At 46.0% G+C, this 12,392-nt stretch overlaps 1 protein-coding gene across 7 annotated transcripts in view; it reads right to left on the bottom strand.

The window, feature by feature from the left end:
• Positions 1–329: 329 nt before the first annotated feature.
• The window catches only part of patj (PATJ crumbs cell polarity complex component), an 85,368-nt gene continuing 73,305 nt past the window's right edge, over positions 330–12,392 (bottom strand). For all 7 annotated transcript variants that reach the window (XM_086283855.1, XM_086283854.1, XM_086283857.1 and 4 more), the window contains 17 exons: positions 9,637–9,721; positions 8,677–8,769; positions 8,512–8,598; positions 7,279–7,335; positions 7,032–7,089; positions 6,837–6,943; positions 5,000–5,083; positions 4,491–4,684; positions 4,132–4,279; positions 3,346–3,432; positions 2,646–2,787; positions 2,523–2,560; positions 2,114–2,236; positions 1,749–1,853; positions 841–944; positions 636–759; positions 330–553 (listed from right to left, as the gene is read on the bottom strand). In XM_086283855.1, coding sequence (XP_086139981.1) covers positions 407–553; positions 636–759; positions 841–944; positions 1,749–1,853; positions 2,114–2,236; positions 2,523–2,560; positions 2,646–2,787; positions 3,346–3,432; positions 4,132–4,279; positions 4,491–4,684; positions 5,000–5,083; positions 6,837–6,943; positions 7,032–7,089; positions 7,279–7,335; positions 8,512–8,598; positions 8,677–8,769; positions 9,637–9,721 — 1,783 coding nt within the window. In that variant the 3' untranslated portion in view covers positions 330–406. The remainder of the gene's footprint in view (positions 554–635; positions 760–840; positions 945–1,748; positions 1,854–2,113; positions 2,237–2,522; positions 2,561–2,645; positions 2,788–3,345; positions 3,433–4,131; positions 4,280–4,490; positions 4,685–4,999; positions 5,084–6,836; positions 6,944–7,031; positions 7,090–7,278; positions 7,336–8,511; positions 8,599–8,676; positions 8,770–9,636; positions 9,722–12,392) is intronic.

Below are 12,392 nucleotides of genomic sequence, written 5' to 3' on the forward strand. Positions count from 1 at the left end.
GGTGGACAAGAGCAAGGTAACTACACTTTATTATCTGTTTAGGAGCTCTTTGATTTGTGGTATTTTAGAAAGCGTGGGCATGCCTGTTTAAGGATTAAATATTACAGCGTGAAAACTACAGCGCGGGAAGTTTACTTTAGATCCAAACAGCAAGCACGAACACATCAGCTGAGACCCAATGTGGCGCCCAGACCCAGAGGTTGAGAAGCTCTGTTTAACATGTAAAGAAGGCCAAAACCCACCAACCCGTGCACAGGAAGTGTGCGTGCGCGCGTGTGTGTGTCTGACACCGTTTCTTTTGTCAATTTTTTGCGTGTTGGGGTTCAGAGTTGTTGTCCAGGAGTCTGAGCGTGTGCGTCGCAGCAGGAGCTCCGTGTGTGTGTGCAGGTGTGTGAGCAGACGTGTGTTATGACAGGACATCCAGCGTGACCGTTCCTCTCTGTTTTTTCAGGATGGCAACGGCCTGTTCGTGCGTCGCTCCCTGCAGACTCTCTCCGTTCACCGCCAGGATCTGATCGCCTCGTTTCAGACGCCCGTCCGCCGCTGCCGCGCCCTGAAATCAGCCGACACGCAGCACGTTTACATTCCCAGTGCCTCGCAGCACGTGACATCATCAGACAGAGACGGGTCCTGACCTTGCTGAAGACTGTCTTCACGTAGATCGGCAGGTCTCCGTGCGGACTGCCGAAGCCACCGACGATGCTGAAGCCGAGCCCCTCTGAACCTTTTTCTAGGCTGATGCTGCGAGGCCGTGGACCGCTGACGAGGAGGGGGAGGAGAGACTCTGGGTCAGATCAGTACTTCCTGTCATTACTCCTGAGTGTGTGTGTGTGTACTCACTCAGGCTCTGCTGTGTGTGTGTCAGTGTTGTCCGAGGGAATGGAGCTGCTGGTCAGACTTTCCACCTGTGAGACGATGGCGCTGATGTTGGTGTCCGCCACCACCTGAGAAGCGCACACACACAAACACACACACACACACACACACCCAAAGAGAAATCAGAATAGTTCATGTGTGCTCTGAATGTAAACACGTGACAGACCTCTCTCTTTACTGAACATTTTTATCCCCCGAGTGACGAACGTGACAGTAAAAGGGCGTTTTATGAACAAATCCCAAAGCAGCACAAACACTGGGGAACGCAGGCAGTATTTACTTCATGTCATTTGGGTGCACACACACTGATTAATGATGATGCTGTCGAGAAGCTAATCATGAGCTCCGGAGGCTCTGGTGTTGTAGAGAGACTTTCCCATCGAGTGATCCAGAACGTCTCACCCGGGCTTCCATGTTCTTCCTGTGATGCTCACAAATAAAACAAACTTCTGATAACACACGGAGAGTAAAATCTCTCTGTGTGTTATCAGCTCATTGCTGCGTCTTAGGTTTGTCGGGCAAAGATCAGGCAGTGGATGAACTTCCACCCTCTGGCTTCAGGGGGCATTAACAAGCTCACTGTGGGTCACAAGTGCTCACAAGTGTTTTTGAACCAAAAGGCGTTCCACAGTGGTGGTTCTTTTTATTGTTTTACTTTCTCCTCCAATCAGAGGAAGAATGCACAGTGTGTGTAGTCCAGACTCCAGTGCACCCCCCCCCCCAACAGTTGCAGACATTACTTGGCCTGACCCTGTTGCCCGCCTCAGTTTTCCAGTAAATCTGCTGTAATAGTGGGTCACATGCTGGAGTATTGCTCACCACCTGCATTCTCACAGTCCTCCCCGTGTACAGGTGTGCCAGGCATGTTTTACCTGCAGGCTGATGTTTCCGTAGCTGTTCTTCAGCATGGCCACAACCTCGCTGTGAGACAGGCCGTCCACAGACTGCCCGTTAACACTGACGATCCTGTCTCCCACCTGAAAACACAGAGAGACACGTTTCCATCACTTCCTGGAGACGGCCTCATCTCTCCAGCCTCCTCCTACCCTTAAACCAAGCCTTTATACTTAGAACTGATCCAACTTTTGCTTTAGGGGGGCATCGTGGCCCTGTGACGAAGTCTGCTCCCCGCCTGCACACCCACACAGCTACAGTGAGACTAAAGTTTGGTTTCAGCCTGTTTTTTTCACATGGTTGGTGGGTGCAGCTTTCAGGTGGAAAAGGTGGTCTCAGTCACCTTGAGCTGGTGGGTTTTAGCAGCAACTCCGCTGGCCTGAATCATGGCGATGAAGATGGGGATGTCACCCAGAGGACTGCCCTTCCCTCCTGCTACACTCACCCCAAGGGAGTCGCCGAGACCCTGAGATACACGGGTGGAAGAATAAAAGGAGAGCAGAATGACATCTAGCTTTAACCATGAAATCACAGCTACGGGTCTTTCTTATCCAGGACTCACTGTTTTTGTTTTTTCTTGTGGTTTGATGGAAATAAAAATATAAAATAAAAGGTGGACGCAGACCTTCTCACTGTGCGGTGACAGTGACATCTGGTCTGCACTATTCATGTGAGTTTTTATTTTACAGCAATCCAGGGATCAGAGGTCAGGTGACCTACAGTGTGTTTGTATGTGCATGTGAGGTCATTACCCTGGTGATCTCCACTGTTCGGATGCCTTCGTCGAGCCCTGCACACACAGCAGAGAAAACGCGATCAGTGCTCTCTCTGTAATCAACACATTTGCATCACTCTGACCAATCACATGTGTCTACCTGAGGTGGAGGAAGTGATTTCACCAGTGGGCTCGGCGTTGTTATTGAGGGGCAGGCTTGAAGTTGGGGGGTCAGATGGCTCAGGTGACTGTGTGAGGGACGGAGCTGGAACGCCTGAGCTGTTTGTGCTGGCGTGACTCATCTGAAACAGGAAGTGTCATATCAGCTCACGCTGCTCGCCATGTCAGAGAAAGAAAATCTAGTTCAGGTGCTCCCAGGTGAGGAGGCATGTCCATCATCGCTTTACAGTTTACACAGGAAGCAGGTTTATTTTGTTAAAGCTGAGATCAGGACAATCCTGGCGCTCTGTTCCAGAATGAACTCAGACCCGGGGTGGGTCATTGTGGGTGAGAGGAGCAGAAGGAAAAGCTGGTGAGCCATCCAAGCCTGCTGGTTTGAATCCCTGCTCAGGTGTCCTGACTAACATAAGCACAAACAAAAAAACAGAAAGGGCTAAACTCTGATTTAATGAACCCGTCTCTCTGTGCTCTTCTTCTCTCCTCTTTCCCTACTGACGGTCGCCCCTCCCCGAGCCTGGTTCTGCTGGAGGTTTCTTCCTGTTAAAAGGGAGTTTTTCCTTCCCACTACCACCAAGATCTTGCTCATGGCGATCTGATTGTTGGGATTTTGTATCTTTGGGCTTGTAGTATTGCTTATCTTACAGTGTTAGGGACCATCATAAATCTGAACTCTCTCACACCTGGCTCCCATGTGAGTTACGTCTGGATGTGATCCAGGAGGCAGCTTTGAGTCGGCCGAGCTCCAACAGGACAGGACCCCGAGCACACTGCAGGATGGACACACACACACAAACACACACACACGTTAAACCAGACCACCTCAGAGCTGCAGTAAAGACTTTTATGGTAAACTAGCGCTGAAGTTTGCATCAATTTGAGATCATCTCAAAAAAAGTGTGACGCTGACTTTGAGCGAAGTCGTGGAAAGCTTTAACAGCGGGAGGAATTTACTGTTGTGTTACAGGGCTGCAAATAAGTGAAACATCCACATCCATGCGGGGAAACAGGAAGTGAGGGATGCTAACGCATTCCTGCAGCTCTGTGTTAACTCTGAAATGATTTCAGCAGCAGAAGCACACAATAAAAAGTCTGCTTTCAGAGTTGGATTCAGGTAGCGTGGTAAAGACCGAGCAGCAGTGTTGGAAGAGAAAGTGCTGGAACATGTTCCCTGAATTCCTCGTGCACTCTTTGTGTCCTCGAAATTTTACTTTTTCTACGTGAAGAAACACGTTCATGCACCGCCTCTTTAGTGTTTGTGGAACAATCTGAATCCAGTAAACTGATTTTTTTTAGGTCTGTCAGTGAAACACAGAAATCTCTCACTTCTAGTGACCGGCCAATGAAAATGATCTGTTAGTGCGTGAAATAAAAAGCTCCGCCTCAGCATGTGCTTCTGATTAAATGTAGTATCAGTACTTCTACAGATCAGTGTTACTGCAGTAAACGCTCACAGTACTGTTCAGCACCTTCAGGATGGCAGCCACAGCTTCCTGGGAAGCATGTCTCGCGTCATCACCATTCACTGACAGAATCTGATCTCCCTGCATCAGCCGGCCGTCCAGCTCAGCGGCGCCCCCTCTGACCACCTCTGAGATAAACACACCGCTGCCACTCCTGGGACGGACAGACAGACAGACAGACAGACGACATTTTCTCATCTGTAATCAAAAAAACGTTCCAAGACAAACTTTAAGCAGAAACAGATTTAACTCTGATGTTTTCCTGTCGTTATAATCAAAAATGAGACGTAATCCTCCTAAAATCAGATCTCATGACTTCCTTAATTTTCCTGACAGGTTTTTTTTTTTTTTTTTTTAATGCGGACCTCTTCCCGACGATGCTGAGCCCCAGCCCTCTGCCGCTCTTCTTCTGCAGCTCCACCTTAAAGACGTCCAGGTTCTCCTCATCTCTGTACTGAGCCTCGTCCCTCAGGACTGTCAGACGGACCTTAGCCGGTGTCTGACGCAGGGCGGCGATCGCCTCCTCGTGGGACGCCCCGCGGAGATCCACTTCATTCACCTACACACACACACACACACACACACACACACACACACACACACACACACAGACGGTGGATGTATGAGCTGTGTTTGAGCAGGGGGAGCTGAAGCAGGTTAGTTTCTGAGCAGACAACATTAGATTCAACTTTCAAATCTAAATATCTTTTTGATCCAACTGAGTTTTTGACGACTCTGCAGAAGGTCGGACCTCCTACTGTGAGCAGTAACTACATTCGCCAGCTAACGTTATGGCTCGTATACATCCTGTTAATGATGTAATGACAGGTAGATGGGCGCCTCCTCCCGTGGGTGGTGCTGTGTCTGTGAATACCTCCAGTATCTGGTCTCCGGCCCACAGACGCCCATCTCTGGCTGCAGCTCCTTCTTCGTACACCTCGTGGATCATGATGGCATCCTAGTGGAGAAACAAGAAGAGAGGGTGAGGCCTGGCTAGAGTCTGTTCATGAACTGAAGATGAAGAAGACTGATCTTCATCATCAGAGTGGAACGCTGTCCTGGCTTCATGTTAAACAGTAAGGATGGGTATCGTCACTGATTTCTAGAATTGATTTGATTCCAATTCACAAGGTCCTGATCCGATTCGATTCAATTTTGACTCCGACATTTAGAAATATTATAATCTCTCTCTCTCTCTCTTCAAATATTTTTACAGTGAAGCACAAGTAACGATTACAAAAATGCCCCATGGGCTCTCATTGCTTAATTTTTATATTTTTATCACCAAGAAAGGGGGAAAACAACAACAACAAAAAATGAAACAGACAACCAAGACGGTAGAAAAAGCCAAACAACAACAACAACAACAAAAAAAAAAAAATCTCCCTCCCCACACCCTTCCCTGATCCCAGAGTGCTATCACTTTGTTATAACCTAGGGTAAAGCCCACATAGTAGTTTCTTGTTTGTCCATAGTTTCCAGATACTCAGTGAGTGACCTCCAGATTTGATCATAGTCCTCCAGTTTGTCATTTATAGAAATGTTATAATTCTGATCATTTATGACTGGTGGGTATTAACCAAGCAAATAATTCAGAAAACAGAGATTTGAGATGGGAAACTGTTCTTGAAGTACACTGACAGAGAGAGAAAGAGCTGTGCAGGAAGTGTGATTTTATCGTGGTGGAAGCAAAATAGCAAAACTAAGAGGGAATTCATGTCGATGTTTATGTGAAGCGAAATGTGAAGCGTAGTTTGGATCTTCTTTTGCTGCTGGTTCAGTCAACTTTAATTGGAGAGTGACTAAACCTGCAGCTTCAGAATCTGTGAGCTGTCGGCTTTCAGCTCCACCTGTACGTACACGTCTGGGTACGTGCCATCGGGTGAGAAAGACGACATTTCACTGATTATGATGCATCGGGTCCGCACTTTGTGTTTACGTCTTTTTGTGGAATCCTGCTCTCATTTACTGCTTTAGCTGTTTGGTGGTTGTTGAAATAATTTTGTGAGGTTTAACCTTAGATTCTGGCATTTCTGGCAAAATACATTTATATTTAAAAATTGATTTGGGATTTAATGAATCGATATGACTTTATTCAAGCCGAAATCGATTTTAATCAGAAAATCGATTATCGAAAAAGGCTGAGCATTCTCAGCACCGTCCTCAATGCTGAGGAGAGTGTGAGACTCTCACTCAAGTCTGTCTCACACCAAATACTAAACACAGATTCTACAGGTAAAGTGTGAACGTCAGGCTTTCTGTCACAGAACGGTGTGTCCAGCACTCTTTCCTGATTGCCTGTCAGTCAGCCGGTTATTTTCTGTAAAAACCTTATTTAAACGGAGAAACAATTTAGCTGCACACGGGAACATCTAGCGTGTTTGGTGCCAGTTTAGCTCAGTGGGATGAGCTGGCAACCACGTGCCATGGGCCCGGGTTGGAGTCTGACCCGCGGACCTTTGCTGTCTTCCCCTCCCTCTCTCTCCCTGCTTTCCTGTCTCTCTACACTGTTACTATCAAATAAAGGCAAAAACAATAATTAAAAATCTGACACTTTTTAAGGAGTTTCCAGCATTTGTGATCCTTAATAACTTTAAAAGGACGGACAGTAACAGCTGTTAGATCATCACTGATGCTCACAGCTGGTTACAAAAGCAGGTATAGCACTGGACTGTAAAGTTACACACGGTGTGTGTGTGTGTGTGTGTTACCAGCTGTGTGTCTCTTCCTCCCACTATACTGAGTCCCAGTCCAGATCGACCTTTGCAGATCTCGAGCAGTGTCTCCTGACCAGGAACCACAGCACAGCAGGTTGGGTCTGAGGAGGACGAGGATCAGTTTACTCTTAGAAACATGAAGTCTGCATGTCGATCTGATTTTTCACAGTTAAATGTCTGTGTTTGTACCTCTGTGCTGATCGGGGCTGATCAGAGGAGGAGAAGCTGCCATCCGTTTACTGTGTGACTGGACACACACACACACACACACACACACACACACACACACACACACACACACAGATCAGATGTATTGATAGAGGCTTTGGTGTGACTGATAAGAACAAACTGAGCGAAGTGAAATAAGTCCATAATAACAGCAACCACATGATCTCATCTTTAACTTAAAGGATATGGGCGCTTCCTGTGAGGTTACCTGCTGCTCCAGTGTAGCCTGCAGCTCATTTTCTGGAGACTCTGTAGCTTTCAGCCTCTGCAGAGGAAACAGAGCACAGCGGGTCAAGGAGACACATTCATGTCCTCATTCAGTCACATTTCTGGGACATCTGGAACAAAACCCTGAGGACAAAGTTTGTAATATGAAATATGTCGTCTTGATGCATTCTCAATCATCCAGGTAAGTAAATCTCCAAAGGTTGATTCTGTTCATCTGGACGTAGCGTTTTCAGTGGGAGAAACGTTTCGTCACTCATCCAAGTGACCTGTCCAGGATGTGTACATCCTCATCATTGAAAGAGTGTCCACTGGCCTGTAGGTGTGAATAGATTGCAGAGTCCTGGCCTGAAGAGGTGGCTCTTCTGTGTTGTGCCATCCGCTTTGCCAGAGTTTGTTTGGTTTCCCTGATGTCCTGGCAATCCTCCTGGCACTTAACTGCGTACACTATGTTACTCTGTTTGTTTCAGGGGACCGGATCCTTGGGGTGGAACAATTTTTGGCACATCAATGATGAGGATGTACACATCCTTGACAGGGAGGAACGCTGGTTTGAGCGCGGAGTCAAGGAGGCCATTTACGTGAAAAGGGAAAGACCATCTCTGAATCGAGGAGGGGGCCTAAGGGTACATCTTTCGCCATCGTACAATGCTGTGATTGCAGCCATTCCCCAACTCTCTGTGAATGGTACTCACGGCCATGGTTGTTGGTCAATGGTCATGAGAATTTGCATAATCATGATGAAGGAACTGACCTCCCAGCCTACTGTTCCTCCAGTGGGCTGGTTTCAGTTATTATGCAAATGTACTGTTTATAAGATTTGGGAAACCTGCAGTCAGCTGAGACTGAAGAAGTCTCCCACTGAAAACGTTACGTCCAGATGAACAGAATCAACTTTTGGAGATATGAAATATGTCCCAATAAAATCACTCTTCTGGCTGTTTTCACTTTCTTGGATTTTGGAGACCTGCAGATCTAAGGGTATGTTTTACACCTTATCTCATCCGTCACTCATAATTGTTGATGAGATTCATACACAGGAAAAGTTGACGATGGTCAGGAGTAAACAGAAGACAACAGTTCCAAAATTGGAAAAGTTCACATGAAGTCTGGTCTGTTTGATCAGAGAATGTCAGTATTAAGGTTCCCAAGGGTGAACATTACCATAATAATCTGAACAATTACACCCTGGGGGCGGAGTCTGATGGCTGTGTACCTTTCTGAAAGTGTTGGCCTCCCTCAGACTCTCGGGGACGCTGTTCCTGCTCCTGCTGTTCTGCTCGGCTTCGTCGCTTGGCTCGTCCTGTTAAGCAGACCTCAGATCAGCTCACACTTACAACTCGTTCCCACGTTTCCGTTTCAGATTCAGCTTCACACTCACCGGCGCATCCGACAGCGGGTGGAGCGTCAAGCCGTCGGGGGGGCAGGGCCCGTCAGAGGGGGTGGATCCACTGAGCAGGGTGGGCGAGATACACTGACATACAAACACAAAGAATGAACTTCGGTGCTCGTCTCAAACAAGCAGACGCCACTTTCTTCTCTGTGGAGGTCAAAGCTGAACGTTGTTGTGTTCTGAGCGCGGTCACACAGCTGATGGACTTCCACATAAACAATCAATAACCGACTGTTTCGCGACCCTAAACTTTAAATATGAATAGTTTCTCTTCTTTGTGCAAACACTGAAGGCTCATCCGTCTGTGAAACACTAACATCTTCACAAAGGACAGGAAACATTACCTGAAAACTTTTACCTACACCTCCTGCAAATTCTCACAGGTGAACTTTTTCATCAAGACGACCAAATAAATCAGATCAAAACATTTTACACACAGCAGTCTGAACATTTTGAGGATTAAACCACGGTCATTAAAGAGAACTCCATCCTGCCATTACTCACACTTACATGGACGTTTGGCTAAATGATCTCACAGTGACCTTCACCTGCTTCCTCTGGTCTGTTTCAACTTTGACGACAAACCTTTTTATTCTTTTCACACTATCTGGCTGGCATCATATAGGTTTACACCACAAAATGTCAGCTGTATTGCGGCTTGATGATGACGTGAAGACGTCATGAAAGTGACCAAGCACTGACAAGGTAGCAGTGTATATATATTTTTCTCAAAAAGGCGACATTAACGAGTCTGTAATCACTCAGCCTGACACAGTGACATTACAACAGACAAAAATACTGCTTCATTCAACAAAAGGATTTTAAATGCAGCACCTGATATTTATACCAGGACAAGTGTCACTGCTCAAAACTGGAGAGCACATATCCAAAGGTATGGGGACAGAGAAGCTGTATCCCGTGTGTGTGTGTGTGTGTGTGTTCGTTTACCTCAGGGCTGGCTGGGCTGAGAGAGGGTGGTGGAGGGGGAGAGGGGAAGGGAGGGACGGCCATCTGGTTTATTGCATCGTCGTTTCTGCAGAGACACAGAGAATAACGAGTTTTTCACTTCAGTTTGAACAGACTGCTACACACACGCCCACACCTGTACTGTATTTGATCTCTCCTTTATCTGTGACACTCTGCCCTTTGTTCATGTGAAGCATTCATGTCTAATTACTGACTCTGTGGTAGAAGAATTTGTGGAATTGTTTTATAATATCGTGTAAATATAATCCCTTAGAGATAGGATAGGGTGAGAAGTTCAGCCATTCGGGAGGGGCTCAGAGTAAAGCTGCTGCTCCTCCACATCGAAAGGACCCAGTTGAGGTGGTTCAAGCATCTGACGAGGACGCCTCCTGGGCAAGGTTTTCCGGCCATGTCCCACTGGGAGGAGGCCCCGGGGCAGACCCAGGGCATGCTGGAGAGATATCTCTCAGCTGGCCTGGGAACGCCTTGGTGTTCCCCCGGATAAACTGGAGGAGGTGGCTGGGGAGAGGGAGGTCTGGGCTTCTCTGCTTGGGCTGCTGCCCCCACGACCCCGGCCCCGGATAAGCCGAAGAAATGGATGGATGGATGGATGGATGGAGGGTTTTATAATAATCTACCTGAAACTGATGATGCATGTGGCATCCTTCAATTTGCAATGTCTAAAAATTCTAGATAAAGTGGATCCTCTCAAAATCAGAAAGGCAGCACTGTAAAATCCCCGCCCTGGATCACAGAAGCTATCCGCAGCTTTAGGCAAATCTGCCGTTAAACTGAGCGCCTGTGGAAAGCCACAAAACTTGAGGCTCATAAGCTCCACTTAAAAGAGCTATTATCCACCTTTAACAACATAGTGAAAGATGTGAGAGCCACTTATTTCTCTAAACTACTTGCAGTAAGAAAAAGAAATCCTAAGGTTCTTTCGATACAGTCAATAGCATCATTTCTCCTCCAACTCCATGTATACCAGTCTTCTCAGATATGGATTGCAATGCCTTTTTAAGATTTTTCCAAGATAAGATTAGTGGCCTAAGAGGAAATATAACTCCCTTAGATAGCCCCTTCAACTGTGATCTCCCACATCCCATAATTATGGAGTCTTTTCACTCAGTTTCTTTAAAAGATCCATCGGAAATACTAAGTCAAATGAAACCCTCAACGAGTCCAGCTGATGTCTTACCTACTTCTCTGTTTTTGACACCATTGGGCCCTCTGTGGTCACATTGATAAACTTTTCCCTGCTGTCCGGCTCTGTCCCCAGGTGTTTTAAACAGGGGGTTATTCAACCTCTGCTGAAAAAGCCTAACCTGGATCCAACACTTCAGACAAGCTACAGATGCATCTCAAAACTTCCTTTCATTTCTAAAATATTAGAAAAAGTCTCGATAACTTTCAGTCAGGTTTTTGAAAGTTACACTCCACAGAGACAGCTCTCTTTAAAGTCACAAATGACCTTTTGATGGCCACAGACAGAGGTGTTTGCTCAGTCCTTGTTCTACTGGACCGTAGCTCAACCTTTGATCATCAGATCTTAATCCACCACTTAAATCACATGGTAGGGATATCTGGATCTGTCCTAAAATGCATCACATCATTTCTGGCAGTTAGATCACTTTTGGTTTCAGTAGGAAACCTTTGGTCAGATATAGCTGAATTTTCATGCGGGGTTCCACAAGGATTGGTTTTAAGCCCCTTGTTATTTTCATTATATATTCTGCCTTTAGGCCTTATCATTAGCAGTTTCAAAATGATTTCCTACCATCTGTATGCAGATGATATCCAATTGTATATCTCGTTTAAACCTTGGGAATTAGACAAATTATCCATCCTAATGGACTGTCTTAAGTAAATTAATGGTTGGATGGCAAACAATTTTCTGCAGCTGAACGCAGACAAGGCTGAGTGTTTAGTTCTTGCTCCAGAGAGTATCAAGCCTAAAATCATACAACATGTCTGACAAAGGCATCTTTAAATCACATTCAAGCAGTGCAAAATGCCGCAACAAGGCTGTTAACCCACAGTCATGAATTCACTCATATCACTCCCTTGTTAAAGTCCTTGCACTGGCTTCTGGTTGGGTATAGATATCAGTTTAAAATCCTCACTCTAACTTTTATGTCTTTACGAGGAGAGGCCCCCACTTATATCATCGAGCTTCTTCACCCTTACTCTCCAAAACAGATCTATAGATCCACTGATAGTGGTCTTCTGACTATTCCACGGACCCGTTTGAAAACAAAGGATCACGCTTTCCAAACCCTAACACCAATACTCTGGAACAGTTTACACCCCCTCTACGCACCACCGACTCTGTGACTTCTTTTGAAAAACAGCTGAAAACACATCTTTAAGACAGGCATTTGGGTAACGTTCTTGTGTAATATGTTGTTTTGTCTGATATGTTTTTGTATTCCTTGTAAAGTACTTTGTAACACATTCCTGTCTTAAAAAGTGCTATACAAATACATTTTACTTACATCATGCAGGATGATGTAGAGCTGTGATTGGCCTGAGGAATAACATGCAGTGTGTCACATGTGACGCGATATTACAGTGACATGATAATGGAAACAGCCTGAATCCATGTGCCTCCCCTCTGACTCAGCATTGAGCAACAAAGATGGATTTACTTGAGCAGGACAGACTGAATCTGCTCTGGAACTATGCAAAGCTTTGTGACTGTGCCATCAGATTCACCAGTCTCTCTGGCTTAAACTCAT

The sequence above is a fragment of the Aulonocara sp. 'chitande type north' Nkhata Bay genome, linkage group LG23, assembly GCF_057382095.1.
Source record: "Aulonocara sp. 'chitande type north' Nkhata Bay isolate Kocher_YH1m ecotype deep benthic linkage group LG23, A_spYH_male_GT1.1, whole genome shotgun sequence".
In the NCBI taxonomy this organism is placed as follows: Eukaryota; Metazoa; Chordata; class Actinopteri; order Cichliformes; family Cichlidae; genus Aulonocara; species Aulonocara sp. 'chitande type north' Nkhata Bay.